We start from the raw sequence: 27,966 nt of genomic DNA, 5'->3' as shown, positions 1-27,966 counted from the left end.
TACCCTGGGCCCTGTGGCTTGCTTCTGAGAGCTACAGCACTGCTGGCAGATGGTTGGATGTGAGCCGCTCTATGCAGTGTTGTGGGTTCCTACAGATTTTAATGCTCCATGAGCACGAGAGCTGGGTGTCCACATGGATGTTTGCTCTTCTAGTTCTTGGCTTGATGCTTGACCTCTCTCGGGAGGAAGTTGCATTGAGATGATCTCCTGAACTGGGGCCATTTCCTGGGACAGTGCTCCTCTGCAGCTCCCTACACACAGTGTGAGGTCAAGATGTCTGTGGCTGAGATCCTGGCATCTGTGACCTGAGCTTGGTGCTCAGGCTGCCCTGGTCCCTGCATGAAGACACCTTCTGCCTAGGGAGGGTAGAGGTAAAGGGCCAGGCCACAGCCCTGTTCTCTTATTGCAATCAGCAGATCTAGTTAGCAACCAGGTGAGCTGTCACCAGAGGAGCTGATGGATGGGGAAGCAAGTTCCCTCCTTCCTGAGGCGGGAAATGAAGCTAATCAGAGCTCGGACACCTTAATCCAGCTCTGATCTGATTAATGCCCCTAAAGACTGTGAACTCATCAGCACCCCAGCATCTATCACTGCCTGCATCCCGCCCCTTCTGCTGGGCTCTCCTGGCTTTGCTCTCCTCCCCGTGTGCTGGATGCCCTCCTGGGAATGGCTGCTGCGTAGCTGTTCCCATACAGGGATTTGGGTATGGAGTGATCTTGTGTAACGGAAGGCGGAAGTTGTCCCATCCATCGTGGGACCTTTGGACCTCGGTGGTGTGGGTGCAGGGAGCTCAGTGGGCTCCAGTCCAGGCAGGATGGGCTCAGAAAGAGAAAGCTTTGGGGTTGTTGGGCAGAGGAGGGTGGGGGGAGTCCAGGCCCATTTCTTGCTCTAAAATCTCAGGGTATTCAGCAGTGGTAGAAAAAAAGGTGAGGGGGAAAGAAACACACAGATGGAACCTCCCTTTAGTGGTTAGAGTATTTAAGCAGGGATATAGCAGCTACCTCATCTACCTTCCAAAGGACCGTTGGATGAACAGAACCTTGGGTTTGATGCAAAGGGTTGGACCCAGGGATAGACAAGCACAGATCTGCTCACAGATATTCTGCCTCTCCCCAAAGGTCAGAGCCAGTGGGTTTGGGCCAGCTCTGCTCTTGCTTACCCACCTATCCTAGAACAGCCAAGGCTTTCCTCTCCATCTGTCTCTGGTGCCTTCATCTGGAGAAGACCAAACCAGGCAAATGAATAAAAATCTGCCTGTAGGCACCTGCTCCATGGGCTTCTCAGGCAGATAGATGACTCAGGGCGCTGGCCCCTGCGTGCAGCCAGCTCAGATCCGTTGACGTCCTTGTGGCAAAGAGGAATGGCACGGGGTATGAAGAGCAGGATCGGGCCCCGGGGTGTGCCGAGGGGCTGCGGAGGACGGGGGAGGGAGGCCGGACCGACGGGGCGGGGGGCCGGCGGGGAGCCAATAGGGAGCCGGGGCAGGTGGAGGGGGGGTTAAAACCCCCCCGGTGGCGGCGGACAAGCGAGTGCCTGGGAGGAGGAGCGGAGAAGAGGGCTGCCCCTGAGGGCAGCCCCGCGGAGCGCGGCGTTGCGGGGCCCCGCGAGTGAATGCCCGCCGGTACCGGGGTGGCCCGGGGCTGCCCGGCCGGGCGCTGCCCTGGCAGCCGAGCGGCTGGAGGAGGCACGCTGTGTTTTACCAGGGGGGCCCGGCCGGGCCATGCACAAACCCATGGAGAAGTCCCAAAACTTCCGCATTGAGGCGCTCCTGGCTGAGGAGCCGCCGCGGAACGTCTCTTCTCCAGCGCTCAGCCCCGCAGACAGCCCTGGCCCGGCCGGCCGCACCGACACCCCATCACCTCTCGCTCCCCAGGCTGCCACCCCCCTCGGCCCGGCCGGCTTCGTCCCCAAACCCGGCTTGCTACATCTCCCCGGCCCCGGGCTGGGCACCCTGCCGGCCCTCTACCCGCCTGCCGTGTATCCGCTGCCTGCACTGGGGGGCCAGCACCCCGCTTTCGCCTACACCGCCTTCCCCCAGCTTCCTCCGCCCGGCACCGAGCACCTGAAGGCGGCAGTGGCCGGTTCCTTCCCGCTGGAGCAGTGGATCCGGGCCGGGATGCTGGTGCCGAGGCTCTCCGACTTCCACGGTAAGTGAGCCGGGAGCTGGGAGCTACCCTCCCGTCGGGTAGAACGGGGGCTGGGAGCTGAGGCTCTCCAGGGACACACCAGCGTGGATCGGGAGCACCAGCCTTACCCCGGGGCAGTGCCCGTTCCAGTGCCCGCAGAGCACGGCTGCTCTTGGGTGGTTCCGGGGAGGGGAGCGAGGGCTTTCAGACCGCCGCACGGCGGCTGCGGGCTCGTTGGGCTCCGTCACTGCGAGATGGAAACGAAAAGACGGAAGCGAGGAGAGCAGCCGGTACCGCGAAACGAATAAATGCCACCCGGTGCGGTTGGGAACGAACCCCCGCTTCCTGGTGCGATAGCGGTAGGGAAGGGTGAGCGGCTGGAAGAAGCCGGGGTGGACACGAGCAGCACTGGGAGCGGCTGCGTGCTCTCCCTCGGCAGAGTGGGGCTCTGTCATTAGCACCAAGACGGGATCAGCCGCTACTGCCCTGCTCTGGTGTGTGGGGGTCCGGGCACGCAGGTGGGACAAGGGGGCACTTGGCAGCGTACTGCCGGCAGGAAGGCCACGGCTTAGTCGGGTTCTTAAGAACCTGGGAGCCGTTTACAGGTAGGAGAAAAGGAATGAAAAAAAGGAGGGGGAAAAAAAAAAGAGTATGGCCAGATAAGTCTGTTAATTAATAAACTGGCTGGGTGAATAATAGCACAGAAGTGGAGAAATATCATGAATCGACCCATTCTTTGCTGCTTCCTCAAGTTACATCGGGTTGAAGGGAAACAGGCTGTTCCCTTCTTGCAGTGGTTCTCCCTTACCCCAGGCTCTGCCCCAGGCTGTGGGATGGGGCTGGATCTGAACTGGTGATGACAATGAGGAGTGTGATGGTGTGCCTCTGTTTCCGTGGGCTGCATGCCCCTGTGAGTGTCAGTGAGAGAAGGAAAAATAATCTGTCGTTGTTGAGTGAAGCACCTGCACCTTCCTGCTCCTCTACGGAGTCCAGCTTGGTGTATCTCAGCATCCACATGGTTTCATGCACAGCTGTTTTTCACCAGAGTAGGTTCCCACCTTGTCCTGTTCTCTGAGCTCAGCTTCTCCCTGGGATAATGTGAGCAGTTTCCATCCTGCGTGCTTTAGGAGTTTCTCCTGAATTCCTTCCAAGCGGCTCCTCTGTCAGAGCATGGAGAGCAAGGCTGGGTGCAGATTAGGAGCTGAAGCCTTCCTGCAGGAGAGGGGTGAGGCACTGAGTCTGCAGCCACTCCGCAGCCTGTGCCCTATAGACCTCGCTTCTGACTTGGGACCTGAACTCATCTTGGGGTTCTGGGCATCCTGCCCCACTGGTCTCTGTGTCCTGTTGTTCTTTCTGCCATGTGGGTGCTGTGGCCGGAGCCTGGCCCTCATTCTTTACCAGCTTATTTATCTTCTCCTTGTCCCATTCCATTGGGATCATTTTAGTTCTCAAGGTTTTTCTCCATCTCTTGTGGGCGTGCTGCAAGTTTCAAAAGGAGGTCTCTTTTCACCATGCCTTCTCCTGTTCCTGGGTCCCTGCCCAAGCACTCAGCCCATGGATAAGCAGACAGCCCTGCCTGGCTGAGGCTTTCAGAGAATGAGCACAGGTTTCCATGCAGCTGCTGGTGCCTGTGTGTATCTCTGGGTAGCAGTGGGCAGACACCTGGGAGAGACTCATCTGGAAGTCTCCTTGGGCTTGTTCTGGGGCACTCCAAGAGAGGTCACTTTGTCCTGTGTCCTTAGGAGGTTCCAGGACTGAACCATGAATGACTTCCTCCTTTGTCTGCACATGGAAGTGTTCTGCAGGAATGGTCCCTTGGGAAGGAGCAGGACAGCCTTTAAGCTGGAGCAGCTTTGGGGTACATTGCATATGCTTACTCTGCTTTCATCTGCACACGTTGTGGGGTTGGGGGGCAAGGCAGTGGGTAGGTGGCTTGAGGCAGTGGCTCCCTGCATGGACCTGGGCTGCTCAGAGAAGCACTCCTGCTGTTGTGTCCGTGCTGCCTTCCCTACCAGCTGCCACTGTGGGGGCTTCTACTACTGCAATGCGGTGTGAGATGCTGGTGGGGAAGCTCTGCATGCAGGAGCAGGAAGGTCTTGAGTCCTCTGCTCCCAGCCTGGGTTCCTGTCCCCAGGGTTCAGACCCACTATGGCTGCCTGCCCAACACCAACAAACCACACAGGGGGAGAAATAGTTGCTGGTGTGCTGCATGCATCAGGATCAATGAGAGCTGTGATTTACTTGCCTTAGCTGGCAGAGTGGTAGGAGCAGAGAGCAGACAGCTGCTCCTGCAGAGATTTGTAGGAGCAGAGAGCAGTGATGCATAGCTGCAGGGTGGGAGATGCAGGAAGAGCACAGGGCTGTCTGCTGGGACTGGTGCTTGCATGTTTGCATGGGGCCAGACTGCACACTGGGGCTGTGGGATGGCTCCACCTGAGGCTGCCGTGTCAGCAATGGGGGAACAGGGAGCAGCAGGTTTGGGATGTGCCCTTATGCTGTCCCAACAGAAAGCAGGCAGAGCTGCTGGCAGTGGCTGTGATACTGGTGGGACCGCCTGTCCTTCCAGCCCTGACATCTGGGGGAACACCTCCAAAGCTGGCTGGTGCTCATTTCCTCTCCTTTATCTGCCAGCCCACAAAGCTAAGTGAGGTATAGCTAAACAAAACAAATTAAAACCAAGTGGGTTAATAGCCACCTTGGATTAGCCTTGTTATCAGGTAGATAGAACCGTAACAAATAAACCAATAATCCTTTATAAGCTTTATCTAACTAGCCAGGAGGTAGCTGTCTCACAGACCTCCTGGGCTTGGGAACATTGCTCCAGGGCAATTGGTTTCTTCACTGATGTTGCAGCCAGTTGCTGGACATTCATCAGAGGGTTCTGGTCCAGCCAGGCTGAAGGAGGATTGAAGTAATCTCTTGAGGAGATGTCTAGGCAGAGAGGATCCCTTCTCAAGCAAATGTGTGATGCTGAGGCAGTTGTTGGTCTTTTGGTGGGGAGCTGGCTAAGGGGGAGAGCCTTCCTGAAGGTTTCCTTTTCCTATGGAATGGTGGTGGGGATGGAGATGTCCATAGCCTGGCTGATAGAGCCCTGGAAGATGCTGTCTGTTCCCTGTGGAGGACATCCCAGAGTGGGTTGAGCTGTGGGCTGGTTGGTGGCTTGGAGTGCATGTCAATAACACAGCGATTTTAGGGTTGGGTTGGGTTTGGTTTTGCCAGCAGCAAGTGGGGCAGGAGGCAGCACGGGTTTCTATGGATGTTATGGTCTGTGATGGTCACCATTGTGCTGAGTGTGGATTGGAGACACTAAGGTGGAGAACCCACCTTATGCAGGGACCATATTCCAGCAGTCAGTCCTCTGCACTGGTGGTCATTCGGGCTACATTCCATTGGTGTTTATGAGCCCTGGCTCTGCCTGTTTGACCCGTCCCACCCAGGTACCCAGGATCAAACCCAGATGGTGCTCGGTTAATGCCCCTTCATAAATTCCTGCGCCGTGCGTCACCGCTGTATTTGTGCAGGGCTCGGGGGGCACTCAGAGAGATGGGCAGGTCTGGATCAAAGCTGGAATCTGAGGGAGATAACGTTGGTGGGTGCACTGTGCCCTGCAATGGGGGTGAGCCCCTCTGACAGCCCTGCCCTTTGCTGTCCCCAAGTGGGGCACGGCTGTGAGGTTCCATCTCTCACCCCACACAGCTCTGCCTTCCATATGTTCTGGCTGGGGAGCAGTGGGACTCTGCAGCTGGGGTGTGGGATGTGGTGGGGCTTTGCAGCAGGGACGTGCCAAAGATCTTTCCCATTAATGTCTCTCTGTGCTTCTCCAGCCCTTTCCTCCCAGCTGCAAACCTGTGTGTTTGGTTGCTGCTGCAGTGCTGGGAGAAGCAGTAAAGCTGAACGTGCTGGGGACAACAAAGCGAGCGGACAGAAGATAAGCAGGGATCAAACACGGCGCAGAGCCACCCCACGCGGGCTGCTCAAAGGCCCCTTTGTTCCTCCTGCTCCGGGCCGGCGATGATAGCAGCCCAGTGAGGGAACCCTCAGCGGTTGGGCAGACACCTGTGTGTCCCAGCAATAAAAAGCAGTGTTAATTTCAGCTGCGGGACTGATCCTGCTTGCACACCGAGGGCTGATAACGTATCTCAGTGGCAATAAAGCCATGGTTGGGATGGGAGGTGATGGAGGAGGGTTGGCAGAGGGCTGTTCCCCGCTGTCCTCTGACCTTGTGTGTGTGCCCCACAGCCACCCCACAGTCTGCCTTGATGGGGAAGTGCCGCCGGCCCCGCACCGCCTTCACCAGCCAGCAGCTGCTGGAGCTGGAGAACCAGTTCAAGCTCAACAAGTATCTGTCCAGGCCCAAGCGCTTCGAGGTGGCCACGTCACTGATGCTCACTGAGACGCAGGTACCTTGGGATGGGGGCAGCAGACTGCTGCAGGGCACGTGGGGTGGGAAGTCAGGGCAGTGCTGATGCCCCTCCCTTGGCAGCCAGCAGCCCCACCGGCACCCCTTTCCTGGGTAGGGAGCCATCTGATGGGATCCAGGCCTTTTCCTTGCTAAAGTCACCCCAGAAACCTGCCCCTCGTTCCACCCACCATCCACAGCCTGCATTGCAGGGTCTCCCCATCTCTCCCTGCGCTGTGGGTGAGGGCTTCTCATGGGGTTAAAAGTCCTCTTTTAATGTCCCCATGCATGTCTGGTTGCATTGTGAGGACTTGGTTCCCTTTGTCCCCAACCCACCCATGCCAGTGTGGGACAGGGACAGCCCATGGCCTCCTGCAGAGCCAAAGCACTGCAGGATGTTGCAACAAGGACAGTCTGGAGGTGCTTCAATGCAGGGAAGGCCATGGGGTGAGTGGGGATGTGTGGGTACCCGTGGCTGTGGTGTGATGGTTGCTCCCTCCTGAGCAGGTGAAGATCTGGTTCCAGAACCGCCGCATGAAGTGGAAGCGGAGCCGCAAAGCCAAGGAGCAGGGGATGGCAATGGAGCCTGAGAAGCCACGGGGGCTTGGCAAAGCTGATGAGAGCCTGCTGCCCAGCCAGCCCCAGGGACAGGCTGGTGACAGCCCCGAGTTTGTGGGGTGCAGCCCTGAATCGGGCTTCCTGCGCCACAGCACTGAGCTGGGCTACGGCCCTGACTCTTCCTGTTCAGGGGGAGAGGAGGACGAGGAAGAGGATGATGATGAAATGGGCACTGCAGAAAGGAAGATGGGCTCTGTGTTGTGAAGAGGGTCCAGACTGAGGGGTCAGAAGCCTCTTGGCTGGCAGACACAGACTGTACCCATGTGCAGCATGGGGGCTGAGGGGAGCCTGCCCCCCCCCTCCTTAACTTATGTGTGTTTGGAGTCTATTTAATGTGTAATTATTCCTGTGTGTATCTGGGGCTGTCCCCATATTCTTCCCCTATAAAGCTGTTATCTGGATGCCTCTGCTTTTCCTTAGGGGGATGGGGCTCTGCATCTCCTGCCCCTGTGCTGCCTTGCCAGTGTCTCGCTTGGGAACAGTCCCAGGGCCCTCCTTCAGCTGCAAACTGCCCCTTCTTGATGGTAGGGCCATGAGCAACCCCATTCTGCCCTTCCCCTGGGTGGTAGTGAAGAAGGGTGGGCAGCATGCATGCCTGTTGCTTCCCCAGTGTGCTCTGCTGAGCAGCTTGTGGGCAGGGCAGCACTGGCACCAGCAGCCCTCAGGTCAACCAGCTTCCCTGTGCTTGTCCCATGATGACTTCTGACCCACTCTCAGCACCTTTCTAGGTCCATTGTATGATCTCCTGAGGACTGTACTTGTTCTATCTGGGCTTGGTAATGGGGTGACAGCAGCCACTCTCTGCTGCCTCCCTAGTAGCCATGGGTTAAGCCATGACACATAAGCAAGCAGGCTACCCTTATCCTTGGGATGCTGGAGGGTCCTGGCAGACCCTATATATATATATAGGCGCGTGTGTGTATATATAATCTTTCCTCTACGTACCTGTCTGTGCTTCCCTTGGAGATGCTGTGATGGTAATGCAGGTGGAGAACCGGGGCTGGGGACAGAGGAATGGATGAGTGGAGTGCATGAGTGGACAGCTGTGCTTTGTGGGGGGGCAGTGACCCTCAGCGGCTGCTGGCAGATCTCCCTGGGTGCCCTATCCAAAGGTGAGAGTGGAGAGGGAAAGGAGAGGAGGGAGAACAGGGAGCAGCAGGAAGGAGGAGGGGAGCTGGAGGGATGTCACAAGCTTAAAACGTTCACCTTGATGGGCTGTGACAGCTTTAATTTCCAGAGTACAACCATTAAAGTGATGGATGGGAGGCGTCCGCCCCACGCCTGCTGTATGCAGGGACTCGGTGGCTGCAGGAGGGGTTGTTTTGCTGCTGTTATTTATGAGATTGTTTTTGCAGGAGCCAGGCACTCATCCAGTGCTGGGGGACAGAGGAGGGGATGTGGCTGCAGGAGGGGTTGGGGTACTGATTTACAGCTGCTCATTCGGATGACTCATGGTGTAAACACCGACAAATGCCATTAAAGCTGCATCTCCTCCCTGCCTCTGCTCCAGCTCTGGCAGTGCTCCTCTCTGCCATGCTACACCCCGAGGGGTTGTCCGGGTGTTCCTGATGGGCACACGAGGGTCCCCTTTGCCTGCTTCCATCCAGTCCCAGAACTACTTTTGGCCGCAGTCACAACTTGTCACTTGGGCTTTGGTTCCAAAGGGTGGCTCCGCCCCATTGAGATGTAATCCCGTCCCCATGCCAGTGCTCTCCAGCCTATTGCGTCCCACACACGAGATACTCCCACCCCCGAACCCACAGCCCTCTCTCTCACCCCTTCCATGCACCCTTGCCTTTTCTCTGCACCTCTGCCTTCAGCTTTGTTCCATCTCTGCCCCCTCTCCAGTGCCTACCCTCATCTTCTCCTCCCCCTAAGTTCTCTCCCAGACCTCTCTCTGCCCTCACATCACCCCTGCACCCCTCCATCTATCTTTGCTCCCATCTGCACCCTGTACCACCTGCAGAGTGGCACCTGTCTGCCACCATATGCATTGTGCCCCTCTCTATCTTTGTCTTCCTGTCCTATCTCCTCCTGGCCTCCATCTGCCCTCTGCACCACCTCAGCCCCCACATCTGCACTTCCTTATCTGCCCCTCTATGCTCCCTGAATCACCTGGGCTCCCCAATATGCTCCATGCATCCTCCTATCTGCACTCCTTTACTTGCCCCCATGCATCTCCTATCTGCCTCCTGCAGCCCCTATGTGTCCCCATGCAACCCCTATCTGCACCCTGAGCCCCTAGATCTGCCCCCATACACCCCTACCCGGACCCCCCCCCGCACCATCCGCCCCTCCTTCCCACGCTCCGTATCCAATCCGCGTCCCACTGCTGCCCCCTGGCGGCCGCAGCCGCGTGCAGTTTGACCCGGGACGGCCGCCGTCGTTGCTACGGGAGACGCCGCAGCCGCGTCCGGTTGCCATGGCAACGGGAGTGATGCTACGTGGCGCTGAGCCGGAACCGGGAGGCGAGGTGAGGTGGGCTCGGTGGGCTCAGGTAGAGGGGGCCGGGTTGTGCTCCCGTGCTGTGGGGAGCGGGGCCCTGCTGCAGCGCCCTAGTCGGGGCTATAGGAGCAATATAAAAGCCTGCTTTCCAAGGTGAGAGGGGTCCCAGCTAGGAAATGGGGGGTGCCTGGGAACTCCAAGGAGGAGTGATTGAGTCCTGGGGGCTCCGGGGTGCTGGCAGCAAGGAGCCTGGCAGAGAAGCAGTGTGCATGAGGACGATCTCCTCTCACTCCTCAGATGCTGGCTCAGCTGCGGGGGGAGCCCCCCAACCCGAACCCTCTTCAGAGGCCGAGCTGTGGCTGCATCAGGAAGGTGAGTGCAGGAGCCGAAGGTGCCGTTGTCATGGGTAGATTTACTGGAAGGGTGGGGAAAGGGAGAGATACCGACTCTTTAGCCCTGCTTCTGTAGTTTCGGACATCCAGGAGGATCCCACAGAGCTTTGGGGATTCCTGGAGCCCCACCACAGGGTGGCTCTACAGCCTTTACCAGGATCACAGGCTTTTAGCGCAAGGCAACAGCTGTGGGGGTGACTTCTCCCCCTTTCACAAGCTGCTGATGTTCCCATTGTAAATTTCTAAGCCATCCTCAAGAAAAGCAAAGAAGAAAAGCACGTTCTGGGGCATCGAAGTGGCAGAAACACTCCATTGGCGTGGCTGGGAGCTCGGAAAGGAGGCGATCAAACATCTGGTCCTGAAAAATGTTCATGAGAAAACCCAGAAGCTGAGCTACAGGTGTGTGGGAAATTCCCTTCTCCTTTTCCTCTCGCTGCACCTTTGTCTCTCTGCTCCACCCATCCCTTCAGCACCCACTCTCTGATCCATCTGCCCCTCTTCCCTTGGGCTCTGTGCTGTCTGCATGCTGGCGCAGCAGGGCAGAAACCCACTAATTCAGACGCACAGCCCTTGTTCCCAGCAGGAGTATTTAAAAGGAAATGCCTTTTTAAAAGTCGGTTTTGCTGATACTTCTGTCTGTGAGGCATTTCCAGTCTAGTGAGATTTGAATCGTGGATGTATGCCAGCCAGCCGCTGGTGTGTCCCGAAGCCATCGCTCCGGGGAGTCCTGCTGGACATCAGGCCATGCCAGCACTCCCTGTGACCCTGCCTGCTCTGAGACTCAAATGTTTCTGCCCTTACTAAGAGTTTGGCTCACACTGTGTGGCCCAGGAATGTAAGATGTTGTTTAAGAAAGGGGCAGGGATTCAGAGCTGGGGAAGGATATTCAGCACACCTGCGTTCTGTTCCTGTTTGCTGAGTGTCTTTGGGGTCACATTTGTAAGTCACTTCTAACTGTGGAGCTTTGGAGCCTTTTAATACCTCATTCTCTTTCTTGCTGCCTGATAGAACCAGAGCTGTACAACATCAGACAAAACATCCTGTTTTAATTTCGTTCTCCAGATGTCCTTCCACACAGTTCTTCATCACGGTTTTTCCCCAGCCAATTGCCCTGAGCCCTGGCATGTCCTTAACCCTGCCCATCATTTTCCGGCCCACCGAAAAGGTAAAGTGGCAGCTGCAAATCTGCTCTCAGTGTCCTGCTTGGCTTTCAGGGAAGGAACCCATCCTTATGGGAGGTTCTAATGTGGGACAACATAACCCTCCTGCAATCTCCGTGTCTCCAACAGCTGGGGGAGCAGTTTGCCTGTGGTTATGGCTGGCAATTAGGAGAGGGCTCCTTGCATCAAAGTATCCCCAGTTTTCCCATACTGCCTCTCACCAATGCCAGTAAAATAAGGCGTTTGAACTACTCGTCCCTGGCTTGATCCCAGAAATCAATGGGATGAGCCCAGCGCAGAACTCAGCTCGAGGGAGCCCATCTGACTGCTGTCTCCTCTCACTTCTTTGCACAGAGGGACTATGAGGACAGCATCTGCTTTCAGAAGGCTGAGGGTGAGTTCTCTGTCTCCCTGCGTGCTGTGCTCCCACGGCCCTGCCTGTCCTTCCCAGCTGCTGTCCAGCTGCCTCTCTGTGCTGTGCACAGCACCGCGGAGACAACATTCACTGTGCGCAATGTGGGGTGAGTGTCACGTGGCTGAGCTGCCCCTCTTGGTTTGGTCAGATAAATGACCACCTTCTTGGGCTTCCCATTGAATACAACTCACTGGTGTTGTTTGGCCAGATGCATTAGGTGTTCTGAATTCAGTATTGCTTGTTTTGCATCCTAACTGAGCAACCCATTGGGAAAGGCCCATCCTATGCACAACTGTGCAGTCAGAACGGCTCCATTCATCTTCTCCAAACGTTCTTGCTTCCCAGTGACCTCATCACGGTGTTTGCCTGGGAGACAGCCAGCCCCTTCTGCATGATTCCTGAGCACGGTGTGCTGAGAGCAGGTGCCGAGTGCATCATTAAGGTGCTCTTCCAACCCAAGGCAGCTGCAGTGTACAACGTGACAGCAACGTGTTGGTTTGGTGTTGAAGTGAAGCAAAAGAGAACCATGCAGCTAAGAGCCCAGGGTTAGTCATTCTTGTTTTTAATGCTCATTAACATGGGTTGTCCCTAACCATAGGGCAGCATCCCACATAGACACACGGAGGTGCTGCTCTCAGAGGTGATGCTGTGTATTATCTTCTTTAACAGCTAAATACCCCTATCTGCAAGTGAACGTGCCAGGGGAGCAGCACATAGGTGGACAGCCTGGCAAGTTACAGGATGTGCTGTGCTTTGGGTCGGTGCCAGTGGGCACAACCGTGGAGAAGCGTGTAGAAATCCTCAACATGTCTGTGGTATGTGGAGAGGGAGACTGCTTCTTGTAAGGAGGTGACAAGCTGGCACGTGTCCCTGGGGGATGTGGTTTGGGAATCTCCTGTAACGCTGTGAAAATAGCCCAGGTGGGAGTGTGAATAAAACATGATGAGTCTGTTTCTTCTCTGCTTACAGGTCGATGCACCATGTATGATAGAAAGAGCAAAAGACCCCCTGCTCCAAGACCATGTCTTCTCCTGCGACTTGTCCCATGGTGTTGTCCCTGCCAAAGGGAAGCTGGCCTTGTGCGTACGGTTCCAGCCACAGGCAGTAGGAGAGCACAGCACGGATTATTTCACTGTCACACCCACTGGGTGCCTCCAACAGACCGTTCTGAAGATGGTTGGCTCATGTAAAGGTGAAGGCCTTCTGTGTTTCTGCCTTCTTCTCAGCCTTCTTCTGCAGGGGAAGTGCTGGTGCCTGGGGAAGAACTAGGGACTGTCCCAGCCCTCATAGATGTACCTTCTGTTGTCATCCATCCCATTCCTGGGGCACTGATTTAGATTTACACTGTCTTGAGACAGATGTGAGGTCACTGTGATGTCTGGAAGGTGACTGTGAAGCTGTTTGCTGTGGCTGGTGGGTTGGCTGGTGAAGCCATGCTGGCTGGGGAAGACTGTTTGTGTCGTGCTGTTGTTCTAGGCCCTTTGGTGTCCCTGCACCAAGCCTCCATAGACTTCGACTGGATCAACCTTGGGGAAAGCTCAGTGCAGATGCTGAAAATCAGCAATGTCTCAGATGTCCCTGCGTACTACCAGTTTGATATTGATGTCAGGGGGAGCGTCTTCTCTTTGGATCGCCCCTGTGGGGTCTTGGAGGGCACAACAACCCTAGTGCTGAAGGTGACCTTTCGCCCTGCTCACCCCATCAGCTATCACCGCAGAGTGGTGTGCCTCGTCCACCACCAGGTAAGGGAGCTGTGGGTGACATCTCCACTGTGAGAGCTCAGAGGGTTTTTGCAGTGCTGGCCTCTCAAAGCTAGTAGACCCTGGAAGTCTGTATTTCACTGTATCTATGATCTGTAAGGTGATTTTCAAGAAGGGCAGCTTATTTTCTACAAGAATTTCTGTTGTTTTCCCAGGAACCCCTGTATGTGGACTTTTTTGGTACCTGCCATTCGGACACTGCTAAGCCAGCCATCCTGCAGGCGAGACACCTCTCCTGGTACCGAACCAACATGGTGAGGGGGCTGACCTTCTATCCCCCTGATATCCTGTGTGCGATGCTGAAAGATGGGAAGCTGCAGATGGATGAGAAGAGGGCCCTCATGCTGCTTCCTGAGGTATGAGCTGCCCAACCTTAAGTCCAAGGTGCCACATTTACCTTGCACACACTGAGATGCTCCCATCTTGTAGATCCCTCTGGACAGCCCCCCCAAGGAATACACTGAAGCCAGCCCCATGAGCGAATATTTCTATGATGGCATAAGCAGCGACCTGGCCTTGTTTCCACCTCACGTTAGTGTCAGCCCCAGGGAGCATGATTTTGGGTGCTGTGTGCCACTCTGCAAGGTGGAACCGCTTCCTCTGTGCATCACCAACCACACCAAAGGAAAGATCACCGTTGCCTGGACTCCAAGCTGTGGCAGTGCCTTCCAAGTGACCCCCAAAAGCTGTGACATCCCGCCTTTGAAGTCTTCACCCTTCCGTGTCCTTTTCCAGCCCACCCAGCTCAACAACCTTTATGCTGCAGAGCTGGAAGGTTTTGCCTTCTACAAGGTTAGTAGCAATGGCTAGGAGGCACTTTGCCACGCTCCCCTCCCTCATGCACTCAGCTCTGTCTTCTGCATGCCTGTAGGTTCTGAGACAATACAGCAACATTGAGGAGGATGCCACCATCTGCCCACCCTGGTGCCTGACCATCAAGCTGAGGGCGCACACGTACGAAGCAAAACGGGAGCACTTCATCCCACAGTACCTCCTGGATGTCCCCAAGGTGTGTGGACTTAAAGAAATTGGGATTTTGCAGAGATGCTCAGTGTTTACTCGTGAGCTTTGCCCCCATTGCAACATCCTGAGAGACATCTGAGGTGATTTACAATGAAAGGGAGATCCCTGATTTGGGGCAAAAATAGGAAGCCTTTTGTCTTGTATTGCTTTCTCAGCCTCCAATGTGACAGGCTGCATGCAGCATCTCGTCAGCCCTGAGTGGAAAGCTCTTGGAATCTCCTTCTTGCCTTTTTAAGTGGGTGTAGGCACTGACAAGGGTGCTAAGGGCCCTTCTCAGGTGCATTAGGCACTCCACATGCCTAATACATAATACATGCCTCTCCACATAGACAAATGGAGAGCGGAGCACAGAATCCACACTTTTGTAAGAGGCTTGCAAGGTGAAGTGGAAATTTTCCTGCCTCTCCCTGCTGCATTTGTAGCACAATAAAGCAGTGATCCTGAAAGGTCAAACAACCCTCCTTGTTTGTTTCCTCCAGACTTTTCCTCCTGTGGCTTCTGACAAGGACACCTACTGCAGCGCTCTGCTCTCAAACACAGGCACCTCAATGATAACCTTTAGCGTGAACCAAGCTGCTTGTCCCTCTGTTCTGGTGAAGCCCCACTCGGGACACATCATGCCAGGAGGCCACCAGATTTTCTTTCTCTCCACTCACCCAGTTAACACTGTATCACAGCAGCACATCCTGCCCTTGCAGCTGAACTCCTATCCAGGGTACACCAAGGTAAGCAGAGGGAAGGATAAGCTTGTGAGCAATATTTCCTCCATTCTACTCATCTTCTTCTCAGTTCTCCATCCACACTGCAGATGGAAGATTTCTGTGATGCCGGATACTCTGTATCCCTTGTTTCTTTGTGTCTCTGTCCCCTGGAATGCATTATACAATGCTCAGTCCAGGCTCCTTCCCATCCTCCTTCAGCCTCTGTTTGTTCTTGATTCCATCTTGGAAGGAGCAACACCTTTTCAAGGTTCATGCAAAGGTCAGCTGAGACTTCTAGCTCACATCTATTGTTTTTCCTTGAATGCTGCAGGAGATTGTGCTCCGGAGTTGTGCGGAGTCCCTTCTCTTGCTCTTAGAAGATGATGGGAATCTATACTTCAAGCCTGTTTGCATAGGGACCTCCTCAACGCAAAGGTACACCATAAAGAACTGCACAAGGCTACCCATGGCCTTCACATGGAAGATCCACCACTCTGACAGCAAGATCCTGTCTGTCAGACCAGCAGCAGGGCTCCTCCAGCCCTATGAAGCCATGGTAAGCTCAGGTTCTACCAAAATAGCTTTGTACTCTCTACAATACAGTTCTGGTCTGGAGCTCCCATGAATGTTATACTTCCCTTTGTGGTTTCAGGCTCAAGCATGGACTTTTACCCCTGACAATGTGACCAAGTATCTCCTGCGAGCTGCAGTGTTTGTGGGTTGGGAAAGCCCAGCACCCGTGTCACCCCAAAGCATCCATTATAATTTAAGGATTGTTGGGGAGGGGGCACTGGGCACCATCAAGGTAAGGAAATGGGGCATGTATTGGGGGCTGTGGTGAGATGTGAGTCTTTGGCTCCTCTGACACTCCCAGCTCTCTCCTCTCGTCCCCTGTTCTCCTCCATTTGTTCTGCACATGGTCCAACATGGTGTCCAAGATCCAAAATGGTGGCTACATTGACTGCTATGCTCTACATGTAACGGTGACCTTTGCATGATGGGTTTGTGTTTCAGGCACAACAGGAACACCTGGATCTTGGAAATGTTCTTGTGGGCAACCAGAAAGACTGCAGCATGGTACTGCTGAACGATGGGATCTGTTCTCTTCAGTACATCCTCGGTGTGGAACAGCTGATCACTGGGCCTTGTGACCCTGAAGAAGTCTGCAGTGATCCAATGGGTACTGAGAGAAATTAGCCTGGGATGGGGCCTCGTTCTCCCCCACTGTTCTACAAAATGCTGATAGCTAGCTCAGAGGTTGAATTGCTTGCTGGCTAACTTGCAGCCATTCTCATAAGCTGTGTACTGGACACTTGTGTGCTTTAGGATACATCACCAACGCCCAGAACTCATGGCACCTCCTTTCTCCCACAGCTCTGGAACTGGAACACTCCAGAGGGACAATCCCAGCAAGGTCAAAAGCTTTTGTGAGGGTAACAGTCCGGCCAGCCCGGCAGCTGCACTACACCTGGTCCATCAGCTATGCAATCTGCACCCCCGCAGGTGAGAAATGGGTGTTTGTGGGAAAGGGGAGAAGCTGTTCCCTCCCAACCAAGCAGACTGTACTATAACAGACCAAACTATGCAGGACTGTAACCGTCTTGACAGCAGAAATCCCTGTGCTGAGCAGTTCATTCGCTCCTCATACTCTCTTCCTTTTTCTTTACTTTTCTCTCCCAAGTTCCAGATCTTGCAAGTACAAAAGCAGAGCAGCACTCCCTCTGCTGCATAGAAGTGACCGGCGTCCACCCAACGTTCCGCGTCGCTGATGCCTGCTCAGCAGGGAGTGCCAGTGGCATCAGCAGGCTGCTCCTCTGGAGGCTGCTCTCCCTGGACACACTGAATGAATACCTGCAGCGAGAGCCGACCCCCAGTGAGCTCACCTGCAGTGTTCCTACCAGGCACAGGTGAGGTGAGGGGCTCGGCCTACCAGGACTCAGAGATCCATGTATCCCATACATAAAAGATCAGAGAAAATCCAAAGGCATTTCTTACACTCAGTATTCTTTCTCTAAAGAGAGCTGGAGGATCAAAGAAAAACCATAAGGAAGATAGATAGCATAGCATCATAGAATGACTTGTGTTGGAAGGAACCTTAAACCATCTAGTTCCAACCCCTCTGCCTCAATTTAACCTTTTTTTTCTCCCTGCTGATCAGCACGTGCTTGATCCCCCCCATATACACACCTCTCCTGCTGGATTTCAACTTTGGGGCTGCCCCCATAGGCTCGGAGCCTGCCCTTGTGATGCTCCTCCTGGTGAACAATGGTGTGGTGCCTGTGGAATGGTAAGCAGTGCTGGATGGAGATCATCCTTCTCTAGGGATTTGCATGGGGAGATGGGAATACTCATAGGGGCTGTGAGATGTTAGAGAATGAATAGGGTGGTGTAGTTTGTGTTGTGTGGCTGTGAATGAGGCCTGTTGGTGGGTCTGGGTGGGGAAGCCTAGCTGAACTGAGCACATTGACCTGGGCAAGCTGTCCATTCCTCCCGCTGACCAGCTTGCTGGTCCCTAGGGCCTTCCTCTTTCCTTCTGACCAGAAGATGGACATGGAGCGCTGGGCAGAGGATGCAGATCTCAGCCCACAGGAGCTGCACCAGATGAGAATTCAGGATAACCAGCTCTTCAGCATTTCCCCTAAGTCAGGGAAGCTTCTTCCAGGACAAGAGGAAGCTGTCCAGCTCTCACACAGGTAATGGCATCATCCTGCATGCCAGGACAGCACCTGCTGGCAGGATGCCCTCCTTCTTCCATGCCAGATCCTTTCCCTTCACATGCCTCTTGCCCAGCAGACATTGGGCATGTGCAAGGTTCCTGAGCCTGTGCTTCCTGCAGTGATGACTGTACAGTGATATTCTTGTCCTTGCCGACAGATAGAGACTTGTGTGCCTGTGGGAGGTGTGCAGGCAGCTGGCCAGCCCTCCTTCTATAACAGCCCTGATCTGAGAAGGGCTGGTGCTTCATATAGCCTAGAATCTCAGGACCCTGCACTGGTGTATAACTAAAACCAACACTGTACCACTTGTTCCCACCCGAGCACAACTGTCCCCCTCCCTCTCCCAGAGGCCCTTACGCAACAGTGGTTCTTTAGCAGGGAAATGAGTTGTCTCTAATGTACCGTGTGACCCTGATTCTACCACCCTGGGATCAAGGTTGGTTTCTAATTATTTTTTTCTTCCTCCTCTTGTTCTGCAAGACACGATTTCATTGGCACCGATCACCTGCCTGTGTTGCTGAAGGTTTCCTACGGCCATGAGATTCTGGTAAGGCAGCAGGTGTCTGTTGTGTGTGTTTGCAGAACAGCATTAGGTAGGAGCTGGGTTACAGGGCATTTCTCTAGGAGCTGCATGGGCCAGGAGCCTGGGGCCTTCCCCTACAGTCTGCACCAGCCAGTAAAGAGACATAAAGCCGGCATCATGTCAAACCTGTGATTCCAACACACTGTGATGTGGCACTGTGCTGCTTCCCCATTCCGGCAGGTATTCCCTGCACTCCTGGTTAGCTGTTCCTGCTGCAGTCCCAGCCTTGGTCCACCCACTTCTTCCTCTTTGACAACAGTTTGACAACTACTCATTTCTCCTGCTTTTGCCACTCGCTAAAGCATCCCAGAGCTGATCTGCTCCGTGTTATCCCATGGCATTTCCTCAGGCTTGGAATGAATTTTTCTCTCTTCTCCAATCTCAGACTGTCAGTTAGAGTCAGAGTCACCTTGTGCTCTGTTGGGCTCAGCTCATGCCCGTCTGAGCCTTCGTGTCTGCCTCTGAAGTTTCCTGTGAGACCATTGTGTTCATGCAACTCTTTTATTTTTCTTTTCTTTCAGGACTATTGTCAGCTGAAAATCCAACCCTTTGACCAAGCTGTTCAAACAGTGGCTTAACTGTGCCTTCCCTTAAAGCCCTTGGACGGGCTCCCTGTGCTCTGCCTGCCTGGCACAGAGAGTGGCAATGAGCATTTCACCAGCTGGCCACTGAGCCATTAGGCTTTAGGGGACCAGGTGCCTTTGGGCTGGACAGAAGGAAGTTGTTTACAGTAAGGGTGGTGAGGCACTGGCACAGGCTGCCCACAGCGGCTGTGGGAACCCCCCCTGGAGGCACTCAAGGTCAGGCTGGAGGGGCTCTGAGCACTGGTGGAGCTGTGGGGTCCCTGTTCATTGCATGGGGGTGGACCGAATGGCCTTTGAGGTTCCCTCAAACAGTGCTCTAATTCTGTGACAGCAGCAGAGACCTGGAGCAGGGCAGGAGGTTGCAACCACAAAAAGATGCACGGTGCCAGTACCCAAGTGCTAACATCAGAACACAGGAGTGGGAGAGGATCTTCCTTCTGCAGAGAGGGCAGCTGAGGGGCTGAATGCAGAGTGCTCTCTTTCCATCCATGGATAAGGAGCGTAGAGCTGCCACCCCCAGGGCAGAAATCAGCATAACCCACTGAAATCACTCTTGCCATCGTTGTGCTGATCCTCACCTGGAACTCAGAGAATCTTGCAGAGTATGTGCTAACCTTAAGGGAAGCAAACACTGTCATGTCACCCCAGAAGTTAGATTTTGGAAATCTGATATAGCAATGACACAGAGGTGGAGACCCTCAGGCTACCATATTGCCTGGTCCTCTGTCAGATTTCAGACTGCTTGGCCTCAAATAGGGATGTTATCCACCCCTCAGGTAATATAAACGGGTGCTTTGCTCCCAAAGCAAAGGAAGGTTTCTGATCCATTTCCCTCTTGCAGTTTGGAAACATCATCTCTTGTTTTCTCTTCTTACTTGCATGGTAACTGGCTTGTTGAGGGCCCTGGGAGACTGAACACTCACGTAATGCTTTGAAAAGATGGAAACAATGAAATCCCATTCAGGCCTTAGTTGGCTTTGTGTTTCTACTCCTCTCTCCTTCCTTACTTTGCTTATGGAACTGAACTGGAAGGGGCTCTTCTGGAAGAATCAGCATTCTCTGCTCTTGTTTAAGCTGCTGAAACACACAGCATCATCCTCAGGTGTCCATCCAAGACTTCCACCTACCATCTCTAATGTCTTCCTTATCTTCTTGTGTGCACTTGGAAAGTAGCTAATGGCAAATTGCAGGGACTTGGATCCTTTTATCCATGCAGAGACATTATGAGCTCCGTGATTCCATCTCAGCCTGTCTCCAGGCAGCAGACAACTTGTGGGTGCTTTGAGGTGATCCTGCTGGAAACCTTGCACCATGACTCATCTGAGCCTGGCTACAGCTTTCTCAGTGTGCAGAGCCCTGTGTCTCTTCCTATCCATGAACCAACTCTGTAACTCCCATCTGCTTTGCATGATGTGGTGGCTGCTTTACTAACAGTCACCTGAAATTCAGCTGTGAACTTTGGCAGCCTTTGGACTCTCGATTGGACACAATCTTGGAGCAGCAGTTCTGCAGAGTGTGGGCTTCCAAGTGGTCCCTTCCAGAAGGAGGCCACTATTTTACCTCAACTCCTGGCTTCCCAAAGGGCTTGGATGTCACAGCAGCACAGCCTGCCATGTGCACATACTTCCATGCATAGAGAATTTCTGCTGTATACTTGCAAAGAACACTGATGCTGATGCCTGACATAGGAAGAAGAAACGTACCATGTGTGAAACAACCTGCAAACCTGTCAGAGATAAGCCAGCAGTTGGGCAGGCTATCAGCTCCTTGCCTTTGCCTTTAGGCTTAATGCCTTGGTTTTACCCGTGTAAGGTTGTGTATGTATTGTCCTCTGCTCACAAAGTATTCATGTTGTCATTGTTGATGGGGCCAAAGCTTAGTGAGACAGTGACTGCATTTCTTACTGCCGTAGCTGAACTTCAGAGGTGTGACGGTGGAGAGGGAGCAGCGGTACATTCATTTTGCTTCCTCCAAGCATCTCTTCATGCCTATTGCCATTGGAACAACCCACCCCCCCATACAGGTGAGCATTATGGGGCCAAACCCAGCAGCAGTTGAGCCTAGTACCAGGCAGAGCCTGGAACTGAGTGCTGAGGTGGTTGTAGGGAAGGCAGCTCTCCTTACATCCAGTTCTATGTGATTTGGCATTGGCTCCAATCGGAATGCTTATAGGGTGTTGGACTTTTCCCTTCTTCTCTTACACTGGATCCAAGTGATGACTTGCCTAGCTGCTCCAGGCACTCTGGAAATAAATCCTAATTAGTTTCTTAGTAAATTAATTAAACTTCTTTAAATACTTATTCGGGGGGGAGGGGGAATAAAAGAGCTTTGATTCTGTTCTGCCTAATTTACTCGGGAAATGAGCAAGACTGAATTGAATTAAAATCACTTTAGTAAGAGTATTTTTGGCATTTCAAGTAATCCGCTTTGCAGTGATTCCTTGAGTTAATTTGTATTAATTTTCTCCTAGACAAAATTCACGTGGCACCACTTGGGGAGGCATTATAGTCACCAGTAGAAGTGTGTAGTGATAAACCTTCAGCATGGAGCCTGTTAGAGCCCCTGTGATAACTCCTGATGCTATGAAGTCCCTCATTCTTAGAGATGGGCTGACTAATTAATTATGAATGCTTATCAGGGTTCTCTGGGGAAGGGTTAACAAGTTTAACTTGTGCAGGGTTATTCCCCTTTCTGATTCACATTAGATTTATGAACTCTACAACGGTGGCTCCACGGCAGTGATGTTTGAGGTTCAGCTGGACAGCATCATCAGGGTGCAGAAGGACAATAATCAGCATCCTGTATTTATCTGCTTGACTCCCAGAGGGGAAATCGCCCCTGGTACTACAGGTCATATTGAGTGGATCTTCTCACCACTGGAAGCCAGAACATACTTGGTAAGGCCTTTCTCATAACTGCCAAGAACCCTTTCTGCTGTCCTATGCCTCACTTTCTTTAGATCTTGTATTGATTTTTGGTCTGTGTGATGCTACAGCTGAATGGAGCTCCATCCTTCCATGAAGCAGAGTCTGAGAGCAGATAGGTAGTCTCATAAGCCTCTCCATTCCAAAGAGCACATTTCTACCACAGCCAGAGGCATTACAATATATATTTTCCCAAGGATCTAACAGTATCCAAGGGGTATAAACAATACCTATTCAGATTTGTGGTTCACTACTGGCTTCCAGTAACTCCCACAAAAGAGACTGAAGCTGAGATATTTCATCCCCGCAGTGTGCACTACTGAAAAGAAAGCAAAAGAACCTGAATTTCTCTTCAGCCATGAATGTGATTTACATAAAGCAGTTGTAGTCTGTTAGCCAGAACACTGCCTTTTTCCATATCTCTCCTGTTTACAGCCTTGGACTTCATGCTCTTATTTTGTCCAAGGCAGGTTGATGTTCCCATCCACATCCTGGGGGGTGATTCAGCTCTGATCACCTTCCAGGGAGAAGGCTACGATCCAAAAGACACAGGAGAGAGTGCCACTTTCAGAGAACTTTTGTCCCCTTCAGTCCTTCTGGGATCCACCAAACTAACTGTGCCTGGGCAGGTAAGTCCAAGGTGCTGATATAGGCAATATGATCAGACCAGAAATGTGTGAAAGATCCCCTTCTTTCCCAACACCAGCAGGATATCCTGCTCCTTGCTTCCTCAGTCCCACTGCAACAGGGCTGTTTCACCCTGCTTCCTGCAGGCTGCCTCCTTATCACACCACGGGATTTGCATTGGGAATATCCCAGACTATGCCAGAGCCAGCAGACTGGTCTTTCTCAATAATATCTCAGAGAATAAGGCAGTTGCATTCACTTGGAGGACGAGCAATGTGAAAGACAGTGAGGTGAGTCCTTTCTTCTTTTTCCTCTATTCAACCCTACCTTTCTCTGCCCTTCTGTGTCCTACCCTACCCTAGAACAGCAGGAGGAACCCCATAAATCTGTATTCCCTGCAGGGAGAGGGCACAAAGCAAGGGCACAAAGCAAAGGCACCAGACAAAGAAACAAACCCTCTGTGGTTTTTCTTATCCCCACAGATACTGAAGATTGCCCCAGAGCAGGGAGTTGTGCAGCCCGGAGGGAGCACCCCCTGCTTCATCACACTGCAGCCTTCAAAGAATGTGTCCTTCTACAGCACAGAGCTGGTGTGTGAGGTGAGAACCAGGAGCCCACGTGCTCCCATCACCTGAGCTGGGCCAGCAGTCCCCACCTTCAGGCTCTGTCATCTGCAGCTCCTTTCCCTGCTCCCTCAGTCACGGTGCGCTCTGTAGGTGTACATCCAGGAATCCCTGGTTCAGTACAAGAGGGACCTGCAGGAGTGGGAAAGGGAGAAGGAACGGCAGGCAGTGGAGTTCACCATCACAGAGCAGGACCTCAGGGCTGAGAAGAAGCCCAGGTCACCCGCTGGGGTAAGTTGCAAAGGGAGGAGCTTGAAAATGACTTTTCTAAACACACTGCAAATTCAGCATTTGCTAACAATCATCTGAAATTTGGAAGTGCATGAGCAGCCTTAGGAAAAAAAAACAAATCTGCAGCTCTGGAAATTGGTAGTTGAATTTGTAAACATGGGTAAGCAGTGGCATCAAGTGTGTAATTACCACAAAGAATGTGGCCAGTGCAGAATGGGAGGACTGGGTCATTGGCTTTCAGCTGAGGAAGGGTAAAAGAGAATCCTGAAGTCTCATTCTGCACCTTGTGTTCCCCCACACTGTGATTTCTCTCTCTCTCTCTTCTTCCTTTTAACTTCTTTTTTTTTTCTTTATAGAGATCATCAGGTTCTGCTGAGACAGAAAATCTCCGTGAGCCCTCAGCAGTGGTCAGGAAATTCAAGGTAAGTCAGGCCCAGCTCAGCTCAGAATTAAACTGCCTGTGTTAGAACAGAGACGGATGCTGGATCTCACAGCGTGGGAGCCCGGGCAGAGAGCACACCGGGATTTGTAGCTTCAAGGCTCTGGGACACAGACTGTTTGGAGGAGTCAGGAGAATTAGACTGGCTGGCTGTGCCCCATGAGCTGTAACTTTCCAGCTGAGGGGAATTAGAAGTGAACTTGGAACCCTGTATGCACCCACGACTGCAGCAACTCTTGTTGAATAGAATTGGAAGGTTCTGAATAGGCTGAAAAGCTGCATGTGGGCAGGGCAGGCAGCACCTGAACTGCTGTCACACTGGGGCAGCAAGGCTATAAGGTCGGGGCATCTTCTGGGACAAGTTTAAGGATGGCTGGGGTGACGTGAAAGCAGTTCCACTTAACCCTGTCCCATGGCTGGCAGAGCAATAAGGATCTGCATTTCTTGCTCTCCAATAGACACTGCCCCCCATTAAGAACCACCCAGCAGCCAACCTGCCTGCGGGGCACCGGCAGAGGAGGCAGCTGTCTGACAAAGAAGCCAGCCGTGTGTGGGTCAAGCCAGAGCCTCCCAGGCCCATCCTTCTACGCCTTGCCATAACAGCAAGGTCCCACTCTACTGAGGACTTCTTCAGCAACTTCACCTCGGAGTTCCCCAAGTACTTCTTGCCCCGGTAAGGGACTGGGAAGAGAAGTGACCCATTGGGAGATACTGTCAGAGCATAGTGCTCCTCTGGGAGAGTGCCTCTCCTGGTACCTCTGCAGCTCCCTGCTTCCTGCAGTGCTGCTGTTCAGCCAGGAGAGTGCAGATCTGCAGGAGCTGACTTAGGTAGCATAGCACTGACAAACATCTCCCTGGTTCTCAGCCCTGGCATCCACCGGCTGCTGTTTGTGGATGGGAGTGTGGACAGAGACAGAATGGAGATGGACCCCAAATGGCTGTCTCTGGCTACTGCTTCCAAAGAGGAGCTGCAGATAGTGACGGACGTGCTGATAGGTGTCATCAGGTGTGTGGCCATTCATCCTCACCCACTTTGCAGCCCTTGTCTTCCAGGTTGTCCCCCTGGCTTTCTCTGGCTTACAGCAATCCTCTGGAGTCACTTGGATACCTGATTTTCTGGGACTCATTCTTTTTTTCCTCCTCCCAGGGGCCTCTTGGAGAACACCCAGTTCCATGATGCAGTGAGGAGAAGCCTGCGGGAGCCCATCCCATATTTCTTCCAGTTTCAGAGTGAAGAAACAAAGACCCAACATAGAGGACAGTGCTCCTCTGCTCCCTCCAGGCTCTTCTCCTCCCCAGATCTTTTCACCAAGGAGGATGGAGAGAGGAAAGAAATGAGACAGGAATCCTCTCCCAGCAATGATTTCCTGCGCTCCTGGGAGGGGCTGAGTGAGGTTTTTCACCATGAGCAGCTGAGGGAGCAGAAGATGATGATGAAGAGGTGAGGAAGAGCTGTACACACAGAGCAGCTGTTCACTGGCCTCAGCATGTAGAAAGCAGTTGTGCTCTGCTGCTGTTCCCATTGTGCGCTGGGGGGAGCTGCAACAAGCATCCTTCCTTACTGACTGTCTGATAACCCCCCCAGGCAGCCGGCCTTTGGGAGTCTGGTGGAGATGGTGCTGGAAAACACACTGCAGAACATCCTAGTGGAAGCCAGCCGTGGGGAGGTGGTGCTAACAGCCCAGCCCAGGGTCATTGCTCTGCCCCTCAGCCCCTTCCGAAGGTAAAGGACCTGTCCTTAATGCATCAAGCTGAGGTACAACCCATGCTCTAGTTTAGGCTGAGGTCTCAGTGCAAAGGCTGCCTGTGCAGAAGGTGGAATCTAACCCCAAAGCTTCCTATCCCAAGGGCCCCATGAGCGAGGCTTTGGGGAGCCCAGATCTCCTTCATTGGTAGCATGCTCAAACAGCTCAAGTAGCAGAAAGCAGGCCAGTCTCTCCTGGTCTGAGATGGTGTGGGACCCAGTTAGGTGGAGCAAATGGCTTCAGCTTGAATAGGCAAATGTGGGGCTGAGGGCAATGAATAAGGATTTACCCAGTCCTAGGGATGAGTACAGGGAGATGGGACCAAGGGAAGGTTATTGAATGGAGATGTCATCTCCAGAGCTGCAGAAGTCTTGTCCAGATGGAGGTGGGATACTCCCTGTGATCTCCCAGGGATGGATGGTTGCTGAGGGTGGGGAGGTGGCAGCAGACTGCACTTTCCACACCCCAAAGGCAATCTCTTCTCTTTCAGAATTGCCAGTCCAGCACCCTAACCCCCAAGAGTATAGCTGTGGTACAGCGTGCTGCTTGAGCTCTGCAAGCACGTCGTATCACCGCTCTTCATCCCATCCCTGTGGTGTCCAGAGCTGCTCCAACCCTTCCACCCCAGGACTCGATGCCAGCATGCTGCCTGCCTCCAAGGCTGTGCATCCTGACCGTGGCCCCAGCTCTAGTATGAATCTTCCAGCAATTCCTTGCCCCGATGGCTGCACTGCAGCTCCTGCAGACAGTGAAGGGCTGCAGCGCTTCCAGCCCACCCAGCAGCCCAATAAAAGGAGCTCAGCCTCTGCAGGCAGTGACACTGGTGTGCAATTGGTTGTAATCAGCGCATCCGGGTTTAGTAGTGCCCTGGACGAGCACTCTACTTGTAAATCTACGAGGTTCTCACTGGGGGAACAGGGTGCCGCTGAGTTTCGGCGTCCTGTAATGTCTGTGACCGTCCTTTCCCACATGTCACTCTGTCACAGCCGGGAGGTGGCACTGTTAGTTCTCAGAAAGCCCCGGTGCCGGACTGGAGCCGCTCCTTCTCCTGTCGCAGCCCCCAGGAAAGCCACGCACTGAGGGGTGCTTCAGCCCTGCTTGGCAGAAGGCAGGTGCCGGCTGTGCCCGGGGCTGCTGCAGCTCTCGCAGAGCTCTGTTCGCTGCAGGAGCCCTGCGTGCGTAACGCGTACTGAGCCCCAGGGCCAAGCTGTTCCTGCTGTCGGAGATACTGCACTGCCAGCTCAGAGAGCACACCTCCTCCTCCTCCCTCCCCAGCACGATGGGTGCCAGATCTCCCACGGCAGCTTCTCTGTTTTCCGGGCCGGTGCCGAGCAGGGGCTGGGTGCCACATCCCTGCTCCCCAACAAGGCAGCAGTAGCTGTTTGGTCCGTTTGTGGTGAATGCGCCAGGTACAGGCACCTCACTGGGATCTTCTTAATACAGGTCTCACGCTGGCTTCTCAAAGGGGCAGCATGGGCAGCAGTCTCATCGTCCTCCTGAAGCAGATGGGATCCAGCTGCCCGCAGAGCCCCGGTGCTGCATTGTGTGGCTCCGTGGTTATCAGGAGCGCCCTGTTTTTAGGCAGTTTGTGCAGCACACAACAGTCCTTTTCTTCTTGGCTGCTTAGCCTGGGAAGAGTGGGATGGCCTTGGGGCAAGTGGGCGACAGAAGCTATCCTGAGTCCCATTAAAACATTTAACACCTGCTGAATCGTGCCTTTGTCTGGGAGATAAAGGGAGGGGAACAAAGCTGCTCTTGGTCTTCCTTGCTATGGTGCCTGCCAGGCACGGTTATCCCATTTGCCTGCATCCCACCTCGTGTGACCCCACGTTCATGCAGGGACAGTGCTGGAGGACAGTCCCCTGTGCCCTTGCCCCTAACACTGAGTATTAGCAACCTGGGCAGGCCCTGCCCATGAGCAGCCTGCACAGCCAAAGAGAAAAGTGGGCACGATGGTGACGGGCTGGTATCTGGACTTGAGAATCACAGAAGTCTTTTCCAACTCTAGTGATCCTATGACTCCCACAGCACTTGGCAGAGCAGGGTAGGGACCCTTCACCTCTGCTCTCACATGTTTGAGATACCAGGTTTTGCTGGCTCAGCTTTGGTGTTTGGCAATGGGGACTTTTTGGTCCACAGTGAGGTCAGGTCAGGACACCAAAGGTGGCTCCTGCGGGACAAGAGAGAAGCTGCCATGTAAGCCTCTCACTCTGACTCTGGTGGGAGCCCTGCCTGCTGCCTTTCCCACACCAAGACAGGAGAAGCAAGTAAATTCCATATGGTGTCAGGAGGAGAGGGAGCATTGCCTTGGCTCTTAGCATCATACCCAGGGCAGAGATAGTTCTGCAATTCCTTTTCTGGCAAAACTGCTGGGAAAGGGGTAAGGGCCACCAACGCCAGTGATCTGGAATTCCTCCAACTCCTGGCTGTGCCAGGCTGGGCTGGGTAGAGGGC

At 53.7% G+C, this 27,966-nt stretch overlaps 2 protein-coding genes across 3 annotated transcripts; both read left to right on the top strand.

Annotated features, from left to right (window-relative positions):
* The first annotated feature begins 1,552 nt into the window (after window positions 1–1,552).
* LOC140255137 (uncharacterized) lies at window positions 1,553–7,909 on the top strand. Its single transcript, XM_072342461.1, has 3 exons — window positions 1,553–2,147; window positions 6,366–6,526; window positions 7,033–7,909. Exons 1-3 carry the CDS (start codon window positions 1,721–1,723, stop codon window positions 7,345–7,347), a joined length of 903 nt encoding a protein of 300 aa, XP_072198562.1. The 5' UTR covers window positions 1,553–1,720; the 3' UTR covers window positions 7,348–7,909.
* A 1,651-nt stretch (window positions 7,910–9,560) lies between these two features.
* On the top strand, window positions 9,561–26,329 carry CFAP65 (cilia and flagella associated protein 65). 2 transcript variants are annotated; one of them, XM_072341961.1, is made up of 33 exons: window positions 9,561–9,616; window positions 9,886–9,960; window positions 10,228–10,379; window positions 11,043–11,145; window positions 11,495–11,661; window positions 11,901–12,100; window positions 12,225–12,370; window positions 12,525–12,747; window positions 13,032–13,297; window positions 13,471–13,671; window positions 13,745–14,107; window positions 14,187–14,324; window positions 14,818–15,063; window positions 15,371–15,595; window positions 15,692–15,844; window positions 16,054–16,219; window positions 16,414–16,542; window positions 16,721–16,946; window positions 17,198–17,326; window positions 17,556–17,732; window positions 18,237–18,303; window positions 20,836–20,946; window positions 21,629–21,820; window positions 22,318–22,476; window positions 22,621–22,764; window positions 22,957–23,073; window positions 23,191–23,328; window positions 23,685–23,750; window positions 24,226–24,440; window positions 24,633–24,773; window positions 24,915–25,208; window positions 25,353–25,490; window positions 26,003–26,329. In XM_072341961.1, the coding sequence occupies exons 1-33, from the start codon at window positions 9,566–9,568 to the stop codon at window positions 26,022–26,024; spliced, it is 5,340 nt and encodes a 1,779-aa protein (XP_072198062.1). In that variant the 5' UTR covers window positions 9,561–9,565; the 3' UTR covers window positions 26,025–26,329. The 2 variants fall into 2 exon arrangements, with proteins under 2 accessions (XP_072198062.1, XP_072198063.1); XM_072341962.1 differs by lacking the exons at window positions 23,685–23,750; window positions 24,226–24,440; window positions 24,633–24,773; ... (1 more) ...; window positions 25,353–25,490; window positions 26,003–26,329 and having other exon boundaries at window positions 23,173–23,269.
* The last annotated feature ends 1,637 nt before the right edge of the window (window positions 26,330–27,966 follow it).

This window comes from Excalfactoria chinensis, chromosome 7 (assembly GCF_039878825.1).
Source record: "Excalfactoria chinensis isolate bCotChi1 chromosome 7, bCotChi1.hap2, whole genome shotgun sequence".
In the NCBI taxonomy this organism is placed as follows: Eukaryota; Metazoa; Chordata; class Aves; order Galliformes; family Phasianidae; genus Excalfactoria; species Excalfactoria chinensis.
The sequence above is the reverse complement of the archived record's forward strand: the minus strand, read 5'-3'. Positions and strand labels throughout refer to the sequence as shown.

Bases quoted from the DNA above. Each gene is read 5' to 3' on its own strand.
- LOC140255137 (XM_072342461.1), top strand. From the start codon at position 1,721: ATGCACAAACCCATGGAGAAGTCCCAAAACTTCCGCATTGAGGCGCTC. The intron at 2,148-6,365 runs GTAAGTGAGCCG...TGTGCCCCACAG, and splicing joins GAGGCTCTCCGACTTCCACG to CCACCCCACAGTCTGCCTTG. The intron at 6,527-7,032 runs GTACCTTGGGAT...CCTCCTGAGCAG, and splicing joins TGATGCTCACTGAGACGCAG to GTGAAGATCTGGTTCCAGAA.
- CFAP65 (XM_072341961.1), top strand. From the start codon at position 9,566: ATGGCAACGGGAGTGATGCTACGTGGCGCTGAGCCGGAACCGGGAGGC. The intron at 9,617-9,885 runs GTGAGGTGGGCT...CTCACTCCTCAG, and splicing joins AGCCGGAACCGGGAGGCGAG to ATGCTGGCTCAGCTGCGGGG. The intron at 16,220-16,413 runs GTACTGAGAGAA...TTTCTCCCACAG, and splicing joins AGTCTGCAGTGATCCAATGG to CTCTGGAACTGGAACACTCC.